This window comes from Suricata suricatta, chromosome 14, assembly GCF_006229205.1.
Source record: "Suricata suricatta isolate VVHF042 chromosome 14, meerkat_22Aug2017_6uvM2_HiC, whole genome shotgun sequence".
Taxonomy (NCBI): domain Eukaryota; kingdom Metazoa; phylum Chordata; class Mammalia; order Carnivora; family Herpestidae; genus Suricata; species Suricata suricatta.
In genome coordinates, this window is record NC_043713.1 from 56258695 (window position 1) to 56279937 (window position 21243).

General features: G+C 42.1%; 1 protein-coding gene across 1 annotated transcript in view; it reads left to right on the top strand.

Annotated features, from left to right (window-relative positions):
• The window catches only part of PTPRM (protein tyrosine phosphatase receptor type M), a 755728-nt gene that overhangs the window by 708828 nt on the left and 25657 nt on the right, over positions 1-21243 (top strand). Inside the window, exon 25 of the mRNA XM_029921584.1 lies at positions 10867-10964. Coding sequence (XP_029777444.1) covers positions 10867-10964 — 98 coding nt within the window. The remainder of the gene's footprint in view (positions 1-10866; positions 10965-21243) is intronic.

Below are 21243 nucleotides of genomic sequence, written 5' to 3' on the forward strand. Positions count from 1 at the left end.
TACGGATTCTGTGTCTCCTTCTCTCTCTGCCCCTCCCCCTCTCATGCTCTGTCTCTCTCTGTATCAAAAATAAATAAAACATTAAAATTTTTTCTTAAATAATAAATAAAATAAATAAATATTTCGTAACTCTTTTAACAGAATAAGTGAGTAAGATGAAAGACACATTAGTAACCAAACAAAAGAGAGAATGGTGGAAGGGTTATGACTCATACCACAGACAGAGGCTTCCTGGGCTATTTTAGAATCTGTGTGCAGCCTGTCTGTTAGTGTTTGGTTTGTACCACTTTTCTCTTAATTAAATCCGACGTGACCTTTTGGTGTCCAATCAGGATTGCATATGTTCTAGTAATGCGCTTGGAAACCAACATTCCATGACACTAATCATCTGGGGAAAGCCACGAATATTTGCACCGTTAATGTTGGCACACTTTCTCATTTCAGTCTGAAAGGACAATTTGAGGGAATGGTATGAGTGAAATGTAAACATCAGCATGTGGATTATGTGTTTGAGGGGAATTGTTGCTCATAGATATGGCAGGAAGTGGATGCTTCATTTTGGATTATAACAGGAGCCCACACCTGTGAGCCCATTTAGAAGAAAGAGGGTAGGGGCGCCTGGGTGGCTCAGTCGGTTAAGCGTCCGGCTTCAGCTCAGGTCATGATCTCACGGTTCATGGGTTCGAGCCCCACGTCAGGCTTTGTGCTGACAGCTAGCTCAGAGCCTGGAGCCTGCATCAGATTCTGTGTCTCCCTCTCTCTCTGTCTCTCAAAAATAAATTTTAAAAAATTTTTAAAAAAAAGGAAGAAGAAGAAGAAAGAGGGTAATCAGCAAGTAGCTGCTAACCTGAGTGGGCCAGGCAAATGGGAAGGACTCAGTTACTCCCCATGGGAAAGGGTAAGAAGTGATTTATCTTTGTGTGAGAACCACTGAAATTAGCTGCAAACTAATTTTTACAGCTGAAAGTAGCTGCAAATGCTATTTAACATCATTATTTAAGTCATTGCTTTTGACTCTAAAAAGGTGTATTTTATTATAACTCCAATGCCTATTTTCTTTTTTACTGTCACTAAGTGAAAATTCCGGTAGACTGGTGAGCATTCTGAACCCTGTAATTCTGGATGTAGAGAATGCTTCATGTAAGAGCTATCCTTAGAAATCCTATTTTATCACGCTACCAGTTATATTTTTGAATTTAAGTTAAATAAAGTATTCCCAAGTTTTCCCCATCATACAACAGTCCTCAGTGTTTGCTTCTAATTTCTTAGTTGATTTCTATTGCTTCTTTAAAGTTGTTATATGGGGGGGGGGGGTAGCAGGTATATTCTTAGCAATTCCGGAAAATGAGCAAATCACAGCTCACGCACCCAGCCATCTCAACTTCGGTTTCCAGTCTCTGTAGCTGAAACCAAAAATTATTCATAAAAATTCCATGATTTTAACATAAGTAGCCTCAGGGGAGAGCAAATGCACCTATCAAATAAGTGTTGTTAAGGATTATTAATGCAGAAGCTGACTGTTTTCTATGTCACAATAATCATTTTTGTGACACACGAGGCAGATTCAGTCTGTAAAACATGGTGGCATATTTTACCTTTTACATTTCACTATGGCTACAAATGAAAAGCTACTCAATGTAAAATTATAGATGTGTTACAGAACTATCATACTGAAAAATCACATAAAGTTTTGTAATAAAAACTTATTCAGAAACCACTGAAGGGACATCTAATGCTCTGAATGTTGAATAACTGACTTCATAATACTTATTCTAGATTATTGCCAGCAGCAACAATAACAATAATGGATCAAAAATTTAGGACCACTTTTATTTATGAGCAAGAGCTTTAAAATAAATGCATAAATCCTAGGCTCATCTTTTTCCACATTCGTATTCCACCTTCAGTGGCTGTCAGTCCTGATGGAATGAACTGGATGCCGAAGGACTTGACCAAGCCCAAGCCAGGCCAGTGCCCAAAGCAAGGGCTTCTCAGTTTTCTGCAGCTACTTTGCCCTTAGTATCCCTGCCCCCTCCCTCCATACTTCTACCATTTGGTTTGTACCCCACACCAGACACAGCCCCCCTCCCACACCCAGGGCCAGCCATGTCATGAAGTTGGAGAACTGTTGTTTCACAAACAAGCCTTCGACCCCAGTCTATGGAGGCCATTCTGAAATTTTAAAAGTGAGGGGCGACTGGATGGCTCAGTCAGTTAAGTATCCAGTACTTGATTTTAGCTCAGGTCATGATCTCATGGTTCATGGGATGGAGCCTCACATTGGGCACTGTACTGACAGCCTAGAGCATGCTTGGGGTTCTCTCTCTCCCTGACCTTCCCCCACTCACGCCCTCTCTCTCTCTCCCAAAACTTTTTTTTGAAGTGCAACTGTATTGACCTGGGTTGGAATCCCAGCTTCAAAGGCATTTACTCTTAGGACTCCTGGGTGGCTCAGTAGGTTAAGTGTCCAACTTTGGCTCAGGTCATGATCTCCATGTTTGTGATGTCTAGCCCTGCATCGGTATTTGTGCTGACAGCACAGTGCCTGGAACCTACTGCAGATTCTGTGTCTCCCTCTCTCATTCTGCCCTAGACCTCCCGCTCATGCTCTGTCTGTCTCTTTCTCAAAAATAATTTAAAAAAACAAACAAACAAAAAGGTACTTATTCTCCTAAGCCTGGTTCTCATCTTAGAATGGAAATTCACACAGTTGCAGAGGTAAATAAACGAGACAGTATACATAAAGCACACCTGGTCAGAGTGATGCATCTTTGTGCCTCATTTAATTGTTCATCATCTTTGTCATCCTGCTTCTCAAGTCCCCTTTACTTTCCAGCCCATGGCCCTCACCTCCTTTGCACTAGGGACAGCAAGAATCCTGCTCCGTGTCATCCAGAACTGCCCTCCAAGGGCAGCCTGTCTCCCAAGTCTGATTCAGATGGGTCCCATCTCTGCACCAGGCAACCTTGAGTGTGCCAGGGTGCCAGCCCTGCCCACCACTGTTCTGACCTCCCTACCCCCATACTCCACGTGCTGCTCAAATGGAATCACCACCTAGAGCCATACTACCACTGTCTTTGGGCTTCCCGACATTTCCATGCTGCCTGGACATTTCCACTGCTGTTTTCTGCCAACCACCTACATGTCCAGGAAGCCATCCTTGGAACAGTTCAACATTTCTTGATACATAGAGACTAAGATATTTAAAATTTGTCTTTCTCATTAATCAGTACATGATCTCTTTATTTACTCTTTGTTTACTGTTCCCCTTCAACATATTCCTGTTTCTTGAGGGGTTTTGTTCAATAAATAAAATAGGTCCCTCCACAATGGACACACATCTGTCTGCATGCTGCAGAAGAGCTGAGTGGCTCCTCCTGGACTTGACCTTTGGTAGTTGGACTCAGCTTTCCAACCGACTGGGCCTACTTGTTAAAAGGAGATAGACAACATTAAATATTTTCTAAGATGAAATGAGGATTGATGTAATTAAAATAAATAGTTTATGATATGTGATAAATATGTTTTGACTCCTTTATAGACAGAAGCATATCTAACCTGAAAGAAAACACATGAAACCTCCCACCAGGTTTCGTCCAGACAAATACGGTGCTCAAACCAAACATTCTACTTCCATTTAAAAGAATAAGCATTACCAGCCTCTGCTGCTTTCAAGTGTCCTGAGTTCAGAGCACCCCAATATGAACCAAATTACTCTGGTTTCTTTTATTTTTATGTTTATTTCTTTTTGAGGGGGAAAGGGCAGAGAGAGAGGGAGACACAGAATCTGAAGCAGGCTCCAAGCTCTGAGCTGTCAGCACAGAGCCCAATGCAGGGCTTGAACTCATGAGCCCTGAGATCATGACCTGATCTGAAGTCAGACGCTTAACTGACTGAGCCACCCAGGTGCCCTACCCCAGTTTCTAATATGATCAAATACAGCTTTAATGATACTGTGTGACAAACAAAATTTTCTCTTTATTTAAAAAAAAAAGCACTTCATTTCTAACATGAAGTTTCACCCGTAATAAATATGTTTCAGACAAAGAAAGCAGAAAACCCTGTGAGTTTTCAGAGTCAGTATTTCAGTCAGTTGCTTTCTTTCAGAGCTGAACAGTGCCTCACAGTAGTCTTTGAGATGGGTGAGAGTTTTGTCAAGTGCAAGAAAGCCCACTGTGCATGGGGGCTCCTTCTCAGGGAGGTCAATTTTGGTGGCGTCCATTTAGACAAGTATCTATAAATGAATCCTTTTAAAACTAATCATGTGCCCCATGGAAAATCCCCATGTGTCTCCAGAAGTGCACATAGCTCACTTTGAGATGCAAGTATCTTAGGATTTACTTCCCTTTAAATGAGAATATAGTATGTTCTTGACTTCTCTCTACTTTCTACAACTATAAGCTTCTTGAAAGTAGGGACTATATTTCTATAACTCACCTTGGCACCCCTTCTATGCCTCGAAGAGTGCCTGGCACCAAGCAGGCTGGGTGTTCACCTACAGATACGGGCTTCATTCACACTCACCTTCCCACCAGGGGCCAGCAGAGGGGTGTGAATGAGGGAAGCAAGCTAGGTGTGAGACCACTGGGCACAGAGAAACTGTGACTTAAATGGACAGGTCCACGTTCACAGACCACCAAGAAAAACCTACATTAAAAACAAACTGGCGTCACAACTGACTGTAAATGTTTGAAGAAACAGGGAGATGTGGTTTGGGTCTTGGAACACTTGCCTGACGAGCTGACCTTCAGTGGGCCAACCTGAGACAGTGGGGCTTGCAGGCTTGAATTGAAGCTCGTGTAGGAGGAGGAGGATAGCAATCAGATAAGGGCTTCTGTTCTGGAAACGCAGAGTGGTGGCAGCCCAGGACATAGAATTTGGGACATGGAGAAGGGCACTGTGGCTGGCCATACTCAGGAAGTTAGATTTGATTCTGTGGCAGGGGAACCCATGGGAGTCTTGAAGGCAGGAATCACCCTGATTAGAAAATATATATCTACCATATGTGTGTACATACATATATGTACATACACACACACATATATACACACATATATACATACACACACACACACACACACACACACACACACACATACACGTTTGAAGAGGTATTTTCAGGTGGTCGACATGGGCTTTCTTCTCTTACCTTCCTGCTGGGATCATGACAACTGCACGCACACCCCTGTCAGTTAGAACCCTTCTGAGTTGCTTTTGACATTGCCACAGAGCCAGCATCACACAGTGGCATGAGACCTCACACGTCAGTTCTGCAACCCACTAGCCGTGTGCCCTCGGAAAACCTGCCTGACTCCCCTGGGGCCTCCTCCCCTTCCAGTAAAATGGGGGACAACATTTGCACCTGTTACACAGGAGTGCGGTCTTTTTAATTTAATAAGTTACTATGCACCAACTACTTCAGACTGGGTCTGGGAAACAGCAAGTGCGCAAAAGAAGTTAGGTATTATTGTTTATGATGGGATCACAATTTAAATTTGAATTATCTTTCTTCCCTTCAAAAAACTCCAGTATGCAGCTGTGAGCTTAAGGACCTTGACTTCTTGCCGGCTCTGGTTAACACAGAAAACATACCATATAGAAATTAGAATATGAAAAAAAAAAAGGGATACAAGTCTTCTCTCAAGATTTGATATTATGATTTTTTAATACCTCTCACTTTCCGTGAACTAGAGAACTCATCTTACTCCATAGAGCCCATCCTTGAATGTCTTTCCTTTATGCCTGTCATTGCTTTTATTTTTTTTTATTGTGCTCTAGTCCTTCCTGACGTTGTTGTTGTTGTTGTTGTTGTTCCTTCCGGGCTTGGTGGTGGTAGGAATCACCCCTGCACACATTTTCTTCCCAGCAGATTTCCGCGTGAGCCCCTATTGTGAGGGAAACAATGTATTATTGGCCTGATGTTATTGAAATTTTGAGACCTTGTCTTTCAAAGGCTTAAGTCCCACAGGGGGACAACCGCTGGGAAGAACTGTCTTGCCTGTTGTGCAAACATCTGTAAAGGCATAGCCACAGCAGTCTTGGAGGCTCCCGCCCAGCCACAAACCACAGAAATCCAGTACTAGGGCTGTTGGTCATGGCTGTTGGTCCCTGGAGCGAGGCAGGTTTTCCTGAGTCCAGAGCCCAACGCTGTAGATTCCTGGTCTTGGGAGTTTAGTTGTTTGTCTAGCCTGGAAGCAATCCCCAGTGACCTCTCTATTCCTGACCTCGTGGTAAGGGCATTTGCCACACCATCTTTTGAGAGACAGACATCAGAGGTGGAGGAATACTGACCCTCCCCTTATGTCCCCCCTAAACCTCAGTCCTGCCAGGGCATGGGTGCCAGGGATAAGCACCTTGTGTCCCGGGCATGCGTCTGGAGGCTCATGGTGGCCAGGGTCGCTCGGACCCCACCAGGAGCTACCAAATCAAAGGGAGGGGATTTTGGAATCAGTAAAGCATGTCCTGTGCCGGCCTCTGGCATGCTTTTTGATTTTGGTTAGAAGACATGTATCTCAGAGATAATTTATTCGTGTCTCAGGAAATAATTTGAAATATATTATTCAGTATAACTGGACCAATTTCATAAAAGTAAAACAGGATTTTGCATTAAAAACCTTAAATTTGGGTGCCTTCCTTCTTCTTTTACTTCCTCCTCCAAAAAAGAATGAAAACACAGAACGAGATTTGAATGAACATTAGTGAAAATATCTTGAATCATTTGTCAAGAAGACAAAAATCTCCAGTGCCCACCCCGAACAGTGTTATTGGTGAGCTGTGACGGTCACCCGAGCAGGAAGAAGGGCACGTGGCGTGTCAGAAACGGGCGGTCACATATTGACAGCACAGAAGCACACAAGTGATGGGGAGAAGACTTAAGGAAACCGAGGCAAAACTGCACAGGGTTTCAGTTTTTCTTCCTAGAATCAACTTAGAATAATTTTTGTGTTCAAATTCATTTTCAGATATCAGCCCAAACTGTTATAGTTCCTCTGCATACCTGTTCTAATTTCAGCATTGAAAAGAACATCACCTATTTCATTTGTCTACCCAAGTCTTTTTTTTAGTCTGATTTTTCTATCCTAATTGTTTTTTAGTCTATCCTAATCTTTTTTTTTAAGTCAGAAGTTAAGAAAATTATCAAGACTGCCATTTATATAACCACCCAAGTGAGCCACTAATGCTTATAAATGCCCTTTACTTTAAAGATACCCCGTATGTAGTTATGTAAACATTAAAAAAAAAACCTATCACCTGGGGTGCTTGTGTGGTTCAGTCAATTAAGCATCTGACTTTGGCTCAGGTTGTGATATCATGGTTTGTGGGTTCAAGCCCCACATCTGGCTCTATGATGACAGCTCAGAGCCTGGAACCTGCTTCCGATTCTGTGTCTCCCTCTCATCCCTCCCCCACTTGCACTCTTCTCCCTCTCTCTCTCTCTCTCTCTCTCTCTCTCTCTCTCTCTCTCTCTCTGTGTGTGTGTGTGTGTGTGTCTCTCTCTCTGTCTCTCTCTGTCTCTCTCTCTCAAAAGTAAACATTAAAAAGATGTTTTTAAACCTATCACCTTAATAGCCTCTAAGCCCCTTGGTGAGATGGTAGAGCCATGTTCCTAGGTGACACTTTACGAGTGAAATTTCTTCTAAATCAGAGAGAAATGGGATTTCTTAATTCAACTGGCTGGTATACAGAGTTAGATGAATTAGTAGATTCAAAACAAATCTTTGGTGTTCCACAGTTACACCTCCATAGGAGACCACCTGAGAGGTCAGAAGGTAGCACCAAATGTTTCTGATGCTATGGACCTGTGGTTCTTCACCAGGAGAGATTTGAAAATACACCCAGACCTAACCTCACCCCAGGTCAATTAAATCAGTCTTTTGGGTTAGGATCTCAGATTTTTTTAAATATTTTGTAATGTTTATTTTTGGGAGAGAGAGACAGAGCGGGACCGGGGGAGTAGCAGAGAGAGAGGGAGACACAGAATCCAAAGCAGGCTCCAGGCTCTGAGCTGTCAGCACAAAGCCCAGCACAGATCCCACGAACTGTGAGATCATGACCTGAGTCAGTCAGGCGCTTAACCGACTGAGCCACTCAGGTGCCCCAGATCTCTCAGAATTTTTAAACATTCTTTTAAGTTTATTTATTTTGAGAGAGGAGCACAGGGGAGGGACAGAGAGAGAGCATGAGAGAGAGAGAGAGAGAGAGAGAATCCCAAGCAAGTGCGGACGGGACACAGGGCTCAAACTCACAAACCGTGAGATCATGACCTGAGCCAATACCAAGAGTCAGACACCCAACTGACTGAGCCACCTTGGTGCCTCGGATCTCAGGATTCTTTTAAAGCTACACAGTAATCATAACATGCAGCTAGAATTGAGAACCGCTGCCCTTGGGAGAGAACAGTTACCGGAGGCCAGGATGAGACTCCGGTTACCTAGGGGAATGGACTGAGTTAGGTTGAGAGGCACAGCCTTGAGTCTGGAAAACAGAGGAGTGACTTGTTTAGTGTTGGGCGCAGTAGTTCAGTCACAACACTCTGAGGCCTATCACTGCTCTCATTCCGAAGAGACCCTTGCAAAAGATGCCCCCTTTCAACAAACTGGAAAGATGTAAAGCCAAGGTTCTTCTCCAGCTTCTATATATAGTCTCCACAATGTAAGTCAAGGAAGGAAATCATGTAAATAGGATATATGAATATTATTTAATACTTAGAGATATTTTAGTATGAGTATGTTTAATAATAAATAGTTCAGTTTATACATATGCATATAGACTTACTCATTGATTCATTTATTCGCTGAGCTCCTGCTATGTCCCCGGTGATCCATAAGGCACTAAGGAAATGCTAGTAAAACCACAACAGTCATGTTTCCCTCCAGGGGGAACTTAAAATAAATAATCACAAGGGAGTCTAAAGCTGAGAAAGGGGAAGAGAGCTGTACTTGGGAACTCGCCCACAGCCTGGAATATCTCTGGGGTGACTCCTGTTGGGCACAGAAGGGAGAGATGGCCTTTTTCTCTGCAGGCACACCCCATCCACCTGCTGGAATATCTGATTCATCCCTTACAGCCATGGTCATCAGAACTATTTCTGCTACTCTCAGAGTAGGTGTGTCTAGTGAAGGAAGCAGACAGTGTTTGGGCCACCTCTTTGTTTGGGGTGTGGGGGGTCATGTTTACACAAAGATAGACTCAGGGTATTTTTTGTCTTGTGAATAAGTGACGAGCTGTTCAGGACACAACGAATGTTCCTTTCCACAGGCCACAAACATAGCGATGGATAGGATCCAGTGTTGACTTGTCCCCTCTGTAACCTGAGACTGAAGTCATTGAAATCCTCAGCCCGTGCATCAGGAGAATGGCACGTGCATGCCAGGGGACATGGGCTGGAATGGCAGGTGCAGCTTCAGGAGAGGTGGCAGGCCTGGACCTATAAAGAGACGAGACCCAGAGACATCAGGAGGTGGAGTCCGTTTGTAAGGGAAGGATGAGCTTAAAGTCAGAGCAGCAGGGAGGAATGATAAAAACTTGTGTTGTAGACAGAAGGCAAGGAGGTTTTGATGGGGACATGGGAGAAGAAAAATTCTACGAGAACCAGCTGATAATTATTCAAGATGAATGCGAGGTGACTCAAGGGGGCCCCCAGGTATGCCACCATCACTCAGTGTCCAAGCCTTAGCCAGGGAAGGCCCACTTATAAATATCTTTGAATACACCTTGTCTTTGTTTTATGCTTTGCTGTTTATAAAATGCCTGAGTATGCATTAACTCCATGAATCCTCAAAATAACCCTGAGATGTGTTATTGAAATCAGTACATAGATAAGGAAAGATGAAAACACTGAAGCTCTCACTTCTCCAAAACCACACAGCCAGTTAAGAGGTAGAGACAAATCTCACATTCAGATATTTGAGCTCCACATCCAATAATATGCATTGTCGAGATCCTCTGGTACAACTGGGCCCCGGTCCCGGCATGTGCCTGAACATCTGTATGAGTCCACAGGTATCATGTGACTCTTGTGCCTTTGAAGTTGTATTCCTCTTGTTTCCTTGCATTTCTGCTTGTTCCTTAAAAATTTATACTGTTACACTTACAGCCTCAAATATGCATGAGCATCAAATAGAGATTAGGGCTTTTACAAATCTGGACTTGAAGAAATGTTATATTCCAACTGTCTGTACCTGCTATTACAGAGCTGTCATATTGTAACGCCTGCCTACCCCCTTTTTTCCCCAGTTCATAAGAAAGAGCTTTGGAATACTCAGATCCCAGGACTGAGCAAGGAGATGCTGATCCTGTTAAGTGACAGGAAGTACAACTGCTTAAAAGTCTAATTTCTCTTTCACTTTTGGAAGTCAGGTGGAAAAAAAAGGATTAATTTGACAGATAGCATAGAATAAGAAAAATATTAGAAACAAGAAGAGGCCATTTTTCCTATAGAGGCTCATTTCATTCTATATACCATTTCGCTGGGATATCTGCCAATTGTTAGCAGGAAGAGTGATGTGATCCATTTTTTTAAATTTCACTCTTGAGTATTATGGAGATAAATAGCTAAATGATGGAGAAATAACTTTCTTGCACAGCAGTCGTTTAAGAGGGGTAAAAAGAGCTCAAATGCAGAGACGTTTGATGACATGAGAGAAGATTCAACCACGAATGAAAAATTCAGTATCTCTAGAGGTGCTGGTTTAGAAAGAGCACCCATCAACACTGGCATCAATACTAGAAAGGAAAGCTCAGTCCGTCCATCGATAAAAGCGAGGAGACTGAATACAAGTGTTGATAGGTTTATCTGCAAGTCCCAGAAATTTTCCAGTTGGTGACTTACAAAGAAAAACCAGTCGGTGTTCTGTTTTGCTGCAGGACCAATGCAAGAGACCATCTATGACTTCTGGCGGATGGTGTGGCACGAAAATACCGCAAGCATCATAATGGTGACCAACCTCGTGGAAGTGGGAAGGGTAAGTCAGCCATCCACCTCCATGGCCACATGTTCCTTGCTCAGTCAGTAACACGAAGTAAGGCAAGAATAGGCTTTTGAAGTATTGTGTGTACTCCAGCAAACGTTAACTACGACACCTCCTCCTATCGCTGGCTGCACTTGCTTATAAATTATCAGTAAACATAGACTGAATTGCTTTCATTTGTTGCGATAGCAACAGACAGGCAAGGCACTCAAGATTTAAAAGCAGTTGCTATCTGGCTATATTGAGCATACAAAATCCCTCTAAGCACGAACACTTGTTGTTGGGTGTCAAAACACAATGGGTGCTGCGTTAGACATGACTGCATTCCCGAACATGGGAAAATTGACTCTAAAAACAGAGTACGCCACTGGATGCAGTCCTGAGCTTGACATTCCAGCATCTCCTCTTGCTGAGATTTTACTTTCCTGCTCCTCTGTTTCTTAACCTGTGAAATAGAAGCCATCATCTTCCCCCGCGAAGTCTTGTATTACTTTATCTGTAGGAACTGGTAATGAAAGCTGTTTTTATTAAACCCAGAAATACTTAAGTAGTTATAACCTCAGTAGTGGTATGCCACAGAATTATTTCCAAAGTGAAGTTTAAAAATGAGTAATACATAGGGTGCAATTGCTTTGTTTTATAGGAGGGTCAATTGCATGGCTCTGCTCAACTCAAGAATCAGTTACTTCTTTTTTTTTTAAGTAAAACTTTATAATCTATTATGTACCTTGATTTGCATGTGTCATGTCATTAATTGTCACTTTAACTTTGTGAAGTAAGTTGGTGTAACTTCCTAGTTTTTAAAAAAATTTATTTAAATTCAAGTTAGTTGACATGTGGCATAGGATTGGTTTCAGTAGGATGCAGTGATTCATCACTTATATATAATATCCAGTGCTCATCCCAACAAGTGCCTTTCTTAATGCCCATCACCCATTTAGCCCATCTCCCCTCCAGCAACCCTCAGTTTGTTCTTGGTACTCAAGAGTGTCTTCTGGTTTGCCACCCTCCCTGTTCTTATCTTAATTTTCCTTCCCTTCCCCTATGTTCATCTGTTGTGTTTCTCAAATTCCACATGCGTGGAATCATATTATATTTGTCCTTCTCTGACTTATTTTGCTTAGCGTAATACACTCTAGTTCCATCCACATTGTTGCAAATGCCAAGCTTTCATTCTTTTTGATCCCTGAGTAGTATTCCATTGTATATGTAAACATCTTCTGTATCCGTTCATCAGTGGATGGACATTTAGACTTTCTCCATAACTTGGCTATTGTTGCTAGTGCTGCTAGAAACATTGTGCTGCATGTGCCCCTTCAAATGTATTTGGGGGTAGGGGGGACAGAAAGAGAAGGAGAGAGAGAATTCCAAGCAGGCTTCACACTGCCAGCACAGAGCCTGAGACAGGGCTCACTCCCTTGACCCTGGAATCACAACCCAAAGTAAGAGTCAAAGGCTTAATCCACTGAGCCACCTAGGTGCCCCACCCTGTTACTTCTTAGAAAAGGTTGACATTGTGAGATTGACCCTCAGTAGCAAAGGTAGCCTGGAGATTAGCCTAGAAATGAAATACTGGGGTAGAAACCATAAAGGGATTGATTCTTAAGATTCTTGGTCAGCCTTAAAAAAGAAGGAAACACTGCCATTTACAACATGGATGAACCTAGAGGACATCACATTAAGTAAAAAAAGCCAGTCAAAGAATACATGATTCTACTTACATGAATTATCCAAGAGTCCAATTCATTGAAACAGAGAAATACCATAGTTTTAGCCAAGGGCTGGGAGAAGGGAGAAATGGAGAGTTGATATGCAATGGGTATGAAGTTTTGGTTACACTAGGTGAATATGGTCTAGAGATCTACTATGCAAAATAGTGCTTATATAGTTAACAGTACAGTTTTGTGCACTATGTTCAGATGGTAGATCTCATGTTAAGTGTTCTTACTACAAAAACAAAAAAAGGGGACACAGGAAACTTGGGGAGGCATGGATATGTCTATTATCTTGAAAAAAGTGATGCTACCAAGTGAATGCATTGAAAAAAATTCATCGAGTTGTGCACATGAAACATTGTATACTGGGGAACCTGGGTGGCTCAGTAGGTTGACAGTTCCACTCTTGATTTCATGATCAGGCTGAGGTCACGATCCCTGGGTCTTGGGATCAAGCCCCACATCATCAGGCTCCACACTTACTGTGCTTGAAATCCTCTCTCTCTCTTCTCTCTCTAACCCTCTTCCCTGTTCATACTCTCTCTCTAAAAATTAAATGCATTTTTAAAAATAAAAATAATTCTTTAAAAAGAAACATTATATATTGTAATTGCATATCAGTTATACTTCAATAAATCTGTTTCCAAAAAAAAAGGATTTTCGGAAGTATCAGGAGGTACAAGTCAAGAAGAGAGACATTAAGAAGTGGGAGGTACTTTCAATTCTAGCAAAAATAGCAGACTAAATAACCTGAAAACCCTCCTTCTAAAAACATCTATATATTTTAGATAAAATATAACTATTTTAATATATATTTAATATTACATGTAAATCATATGTAGATATAAATAGATATGTTAAAAAAATATTTGACTTAGCTCTCAAGAAAGGAAAGTACTAGAAACCAGAAGAGTAAGGGCTGGAGACCAGACGGAGAGGGGACGCTGCTGCTGTTCTTCGGGAGGCTGGCCAGGTGGTGTGCGTCAATCTTGGAGGGAGGGTGGGGTCCTCAATCTTCATGATCTCCGATCTTGGGTTTTACACGCACCAAGAACAGGAGATAACTATGTGTTAGGCCTGTGCAATATGAAGGATTTGAACTTGAGATTGCCACCTGATGCCTAAGCCCACAAAAAGTAGGCACTCAGAGAAGAGACAATGGAGGGGGAAGCAGAAGGAGGTGGAAGAGGGAAGCCAGCTGGGTACAGAACAGGGAAGTGAGAAGGAGGCGAATCAGCCTTCACTGAGGATCTAGATGAGCAAGTACTTCCACCACCTCATGGGTCAAAGCAAAATGGCCTGATAGGAATCAGAACTTACTGAGAACTGTAAATCATAGTATCATAGAGTAGACTTGTAGGATGCAGATAAAAGGGTGTATGTGTTTTGAAATGTTCATTAGAAAAGAAGAAAGCACAAGCATCTAAATAAAAAAGATATGTGAAGAACAGAGCACAATTTAAAAAAAAGGAAATCATAATAGAAGAGCAGAAAATTATTAAATTAAAAGCAAAAAAACAATCATGAAAATCAATAGAATCAAAAAGGTTTTGATTCATAAAATAGACAAACATCTGGCAATCTGAAGTGCAAGAAAGAAAGCCAGAACTTTCAATATTTGTGATAGGATAAAGATTCTTTTATCATAATAGATAATATGAATAACTAACAATAACTTGAAAAATTAGGTAAGTTAGGTAATTTTCTTAACAAGTATGATTTTCCAAAACTGACTCAAAAAGAAACAAAAATTATGGGGTACCTGGGTAACTAACTCAGTTGGCTAAGCATTTGACTTCAGTCATGATCTCACAGCTTGTGAGTTTGGGCCCTGTGACAGGCTCTAAGCTGACAGCTCAGAGCCTGTTTATGATTCTGTGTCTCCATCTCTCTCTCTGCACCTCCCCAACTCATGCTCTGTCTCTCTGTCTTTCTCAAAAATAAGTGAACATTAAAAAAAATTTTTTTTAATTCTGAGTAGACACTAATTAAAAAGTAAATGATGGTTAAAAATTGATCCAGGAAAAAGCACCAGTCCCAAAAGTATTAACAGGTGTGCTCTAGGGGCGCGCCTGGGTGGCTCTGTTGGTTAAGTGTCCGACTTTGGCTCAGGTCACAATCTCACAATCCTCTGTGAGTTCGAGCCCCACATCAGGCGCTGTGCTGACAGCTCAGTCTGGAGCCTGCCTCAGATTCTATTTTTCTCTCTCTCTGCCCCTCTCCCACTTATACTCTGTCTTTCTCTCTCTCTCCCAAAAATAAATAAACATTAAAATTCTTTTTTAATTTAACAAGTGTGTTCTACTAAAATATTCAAGGAATGGATAATTCAAACCTTACAAAAATTATTTGAAGGGAAGAGAAAAAGTAAGACTGCTACCCTACTTTATTTTAAGAGAGTTGTATAACCTTGATATCAAAACCAGACAATGGCATAGGAAAACATAAAATCATAGGTACCACAGATTGGGAAGAGAGAAATAGACCAATAAATCAAAATAGCCCAGATGTTGACCGTAGCTGTATGTAGGAAAATGTGTAAATAGTGGCAAAAGCACAAGCTTTTCAATCCATTGAGCTGGGTCATTTGGTTATCCACGTGGACAAGAGAGGAAAAAAAATCATAAAACACCCAAAAATGAATGCCAAATAAAGACCAAAATATAGCTTTTTATTAAGATTTAAACCTTGTAGAAGAAAATTTGAAGAAAAATGCTTATGACCTTTTTTTAAAAGAATGCTTCAATGATACCAAAAGCTCAGTGTGCTAAGAATGAGGATATTTGACCATATAAAAATGTAACACTTTCTCTATGCTAAAGGATATTAAGTGACATGACAAAGGCTAGACACTCTGAGACCGTTATGTACGGGATAAAACCTTACAAAGCAGTATTTTATGTACTGAAAGTCCAAAAACTGTTTCTGGGTCTTTCAGTTCCCTCTGCTGGGAGACAGAGCAGGGGGGCTGGCTTAGAGGCTGGGTGGCAGGTGCTTCCCATGTCCTTAGCCTAGAAGGGGCCACCCAGTGTGTCTGCCACCCACCTTTCACCTGGGCAATGGGGATATCACAGCACCTGTGTCCTAGGGTTCTTGTAGAGATTAAGTGAGTTTTGACATGTCAGGTGGCTGGAGAAGTTCCCAGCCCATTCTAAGGACTTCATGAAAATAAGTATTAATGTCCCCCTTACCTTTCCAGCCACAAACCTAAGATCTACAGCGATGTCTTTGTTTACCTTTTTGTACCATTCTTTTGCTGTGAAAGCAGTAATAACTACTGGGGGGAAAAATTTCAGAATTGTTGGTCTCTACCTTCTGGCACTCAGTAACTGCCGATTGAAATGAATGAGGAAGGTTTCTTCTAACATAGTCCCAAGAGCAATTAGCCTATGCTAGGTTTACATGAAATAGCTAAGCTAAAGATTTTCTGTTTCCAAGTGCTCGGGTTTCTTTCCCTGAAATGTAAGATGGATTCAGAATCCTTCATTTCACAAATATTTGCTGACTGCCTGTGTCTGATAAGGAGAGAGCTATCTGCAGACTGCTGTCACGGTGCCTTATTTTCACCATGACCACACTCCTTGAAAGTTACTCAGCACCTCAGACTTTACGTATTTGCATCAGAGCCCACTGAAGATAATCCCAAGGGAAATGATCCTGAAAAGTAGTTGATTTTAAAATAATAAGTACCACTGGATTTAAGAAAATAAACAACTAACGGCATACATGTTCTTTTCTCGCTTAATTGAAATTCCCAAGGCTACTCTCTCTGGACACAGTGACTGAAGAAGTGAGCTATTTTCATACGATATAACCCTTTTACTTTAAGGAAAGATGAGGACAGCATAGTTCTTCGGCTGAAAAGTCAAAAGAAGACTGTGCTGTGAAATTACTACAATGAAAAACAAAACAAAACAAAGCAGTTCATGCACTTAAGCCCCCTGTCTCATGGACAGGGCCCATGTTGCAGAGAGGTAGTTTTGATTTTGAGTTACCTGGCTTTGGAAAAATAAAAATAACGGCCATGAGGTGGTGGTCTGTTCCTTCCATCAGGCACTTGGACCCATCGCATTCAGGGCAGTCACTGTTGGTTTTCTTGATGGAAACTATTCCTTCCGACAAGTAACCATGGAAATTCCAGCTCAAAGTATGCGGCTAAAAGGGAGAGTGACTGGGTTTCAGGTTTACCCAAAATGGAAGCCCACAGGCATAAAGAAACACCATCATTTTACGTCTGGTAAGCTTATTTAAAAAAAAAAATCCTTCCACATCCCTACCAGGTTTGTGGGGATGTGGTTAGCTCTGAACAATCCTCACCTTGTTACCATCGGCCAATGGATCGGTCCGTCTTCAATTAGTAATGAATTTAATGGCATCTGTCCTTGAAATGTCAGGCATGATTTGGGGGGTTTGACAAGAGGTCACATTCCCTCCGGGAAAAGGCACTAGCCTTATTCCAAGCCACTTTCCATTGTTAATCCTGCACATTTGTTTAGAGATTACTTCCCCATTTTCCATGCTTAAAAACAGCAACAACAAACGACCGAAGAAATCAAAATGACATGGTTTTTAAGGGCCACTACTACCTACTTAACATGTTTACTGCACATGGTGTGTCCTTCATGAATTAGGCATGAGCTAGGCGGATGCCTGTTTGTTTACACAGACTTGCCGCTGATTCATTAAGGCAGAGCTGGGAACCCGCTTTCCCCTGATTTTTGCCCTGAAGCACTCTGCATTAGGCGGCAGTAATTGCCAGTGCTGGAGCCGCTGGGAAGCCCTCCCTGTCGCCGCACCTGGTGCAGAAGCCACAGACGCTGCACTTCCCTCCAGCGGGGTCCCCGGTACATCTGCCAGGACCTGTCATTATCTAAGACTTCCTTGTCACCACCATGCATCCCCTTTCAGCCCGTGTGTTCTGGGAAGGGACCCTTGTCAGTTTGCCTGGCACCTGCCGACGGCTGCACACCTGGCATTTAAATTGCTTTGGAATGTGTTGTGATTGTTTTCTCTCTTTAATGAACCCACCTGAGGGACATTGAGCTTTTTATCCAGTCGCCTGTTTCCCAGGCATTCCCATTTACACCGTTTGTGTGGAGATTCAGAAACTCTGTTGTGCTGTTGTACTAATCCATCTGCCAAAAGTCTTATAACCAAATCTGCGGGACTCCCAAAGGAGATTTTCACACTGGTAATTTAAGCTAATGATTTCTAAACATATTTAGTCAGTTTTATGAAGACCTCATTAGAATGTGACTGTTTATTAAAAATCCAAATGAGGTCTCATAGTCATATAGGAAAATTATTTTTGAGTTGCTCTGAATAGTTCTGATAACAGGTGATAAAGTGCTTCAGAGCTAAGGGAAGTCAAGGCCAGAGATGTTAGCCTCTGTCTATATTGAAGGTGCACAGAACCACCTAAATGGATGCTTTAAAGATTATTATCCACCCAAAGAGCGTCAGGCTATGATTTCTTTTGTAGCATTTGTCACTAAAAGAGTAACAAAAGAATCAAGCTTAAGATGAGCACTACATGTCAGAATAAACTTTCTAATTCACATGCAAGGAAGATATATTAAGATTCCAAGTGCCGACCCCCACCCCACCCCGTCATGTACTGCAAAGAACACCTGCTTCTCTCCAAAAGTAACCAGATCTGGGATCAATGGAAGAAGCAAGAGAGAGGCAAGGTTGCCCCTTTATAAAATGTGGAAATATTATTTAATAGTAAAAATAACATAGGTAATGCCAAACAGTAAAAATAACCAGTAATATTTGTATAAAATCTCTAGAGTTCTTCCAAGACATCAAACTCATACCCGAAAGGGAAGAGACAAATTATTTTTATAGACATTACTAAAATTTTTCTGTCTTGAACTCTCATTATTCCCTTTTATAGATCTTTTTAATGAACTGGATATTGAAGATGGATGTTTTGTGACCTGGGTAATTATATAGTACTAGCCTTTGATTAATTTATACTCATTCAACACATATTACTCTCCATTTTGATTCATCATCAAGCATTTCAAAGGTCATATTAATGTAGCTGATTCAAGCCTTACCTCCATCTGTAACCTGAACACAAAACTAGGGGGAAAAGAGGAAGTCGGCACTAGAGCCTGTGCCGCTTCCCATCCAGGCACCATCACGCTTCACATCACCTGCCCCCAGCGTATCACCCAGCAAGCAAGGCACTAACGAGGGCTGAGCTATCAGCAGCAGGAAAGGACCCTCCACAGATCCCTACATGCCAGCCACCTCCTCCAGGAGGTGCCCCCCTGAACCTTTGAGGTCTTCTCCACCCAAAGATTTTCTCAGTTCCCGTCTTTAAAACTTGGAAAACTAATGAAAGAGCCTCGTTTGTCTTGTTCACAAATTAAACCCAACAGTTGGCTTTCTACTCCCTTTTCAGCCCAATGTCTCCAACATCTAATGATATATTTACCATATCTATGGCATTAAGAAACACAAAGATGTTTATGCTGCACTTGTCCTCAACAACATAAAAAATGGTAATAGAGAACCATTTAAGCAAGGAGCTATAACACTGGTGCACTGACAGCACCAGTGCAGGGCTATTTCTGCCTGAGGGAACATAGGAGACATCACAGAGAACACAGTGAGGAGTTGGGAGGAATGGGGCAGCAACCACTGTAGGAAAAACACAGAGAAAGGGAGTAAACGGCAAGATGGGAAAGAGCAAGTAGTCTAATGCAGCTGTGAGAGCTGATGGGGAAGTATGACTAAATGAGTCTGGAAGGCTAGTTGTGGCCTTCCAAGACAGCAACAAAGGTAGACACAAGAAGTGGGTGGTGTGTTTGTTGTTGTTGTTGTTGTTGTTGTTGTTTTTAATGTTTTTTATTTATTTTTGAGAGACAGAGAGAGAGCGCATGGAGGGGAGTGTCAGAGAGAGAGGGACACACAGAATCCGAAGACAGGCTCCAGGCTCTGAGCTGTTAGCACAAAGCCTGACGTGGGGCTCGAACCCAGAAGCGTGAGATCATGACCTGATCCAAAGCTGGACACTTAACCGACTGAGCTACCCAGCTGCCCCGGTGCATTTGTTGTGATGGAAGGCACTGAGCTGGTGAATCATATGTCCTAATTAGTGTCATTGAGACTTCTAGCAACCACTGCAGAAACGGTTAGTAAGCTGACCAAAGGCATGAAGACAAGTCAGGTTGGAGCAAGACTCTTCGTGAGAGATGATGTGGACTTGAGTTGTGGCTGTGACATTAGGAATTTATGGGAGACACAGAATTTGGGTGTTATTTGGGGATGCTAATGAGGGAAAAGAACTGAATTGTGAACAAGGTTCCTACCATCATGACTTGGATTGATGTAAGGAATATTAACCTCTCTCTACCTCACTCCCCAAAAACAAAAAGCAGGTTTAAGAAGAAAGCAGCATGATTCATATTGGACATGCTGGCTTTGAGATGCTGAATAAACAATGTGGGGCTTTCCAGAAAGCTCTGGAGGGATACATGTGCTGATAACATAGAGACTAACTATTAAATGTATGATTCCCCCTTCCTTTACTGAGTATCTACTATGTGCTAGGCTTTGGACTAGACTAAGGATAACAAGATGGAAAGACATGACATAATCTAAGAGCTAGAAAGACAGGCAAACAAAAAGTTTTAATCCAAAGTGATAACCACTGTAACAGAAGCATTTTGTGGGGGGGGGGGAAACAGAGAGATAGAGGAGAAAAAATAAAGACAGAATACCAGTGAATATCTATATCTAGGGGCAAACAGGGAAAGAGGAACTCAGAATGGAGACTAAAAATGATGTATAAGAGAAATAAGGCAAGAACTAAGACATTCTAGAATCATGATACAGATTCAATGAGAAGGAGAAGGAGAAGTGCTGAGAAAAGCTGCAGAGAGGCCAGGTACCTTTAGGGAAGGAGAGGGAAACAGAATCTATTGAGCGCCTATTCTATTCCAAGCATTCTGCTAAATGACTGAACAAGCCTTATTTCTTTATTTATCATGGCCACCCTATACACATAGAAAGATTTCTATTTTCAAAGTTAGTAAACTAAGGGTCACTGAAGTTAACTAAGGGCACAGGGCTAGAATGGCTAGAACGTCTCACTCCAAAGCCTGTGCTCTCTCCACAATTCCACAGGGTCCCCCACACCCCCATCTTTGGTACATACCAGGTTTCAGCAGTGCCATATCCACGAACCCTGTGGCCATGGAGCAGTGGCTATGTGTGTGGTAAGGACAGTAGAGTAGCTTGTTCTTCCAGACATAAATCAAAGAAAAGAGATGGAACAGCACCTGGAAGTGAGAGACAGTCAGCTGTGGTTATGGTGTAGGGAGCACCCATGGGGGGACTGGAGTGTGTGGGTCGTGGTGGCAGTGATAAGGTAGACATGAGCATAGTTGGGAGTCTGAAAAGAAGATGTAATTGGAAGCAAAGATTGAAGGTACAGGGAAAGAAAGGGGCAAGGGGACAGAGGAAAATTACAGACAAGGTGGGAGGGGAGCCCTTCAGGGATCAAGTCAGTGCTATACACCTATCAGTGTATATAGACACAA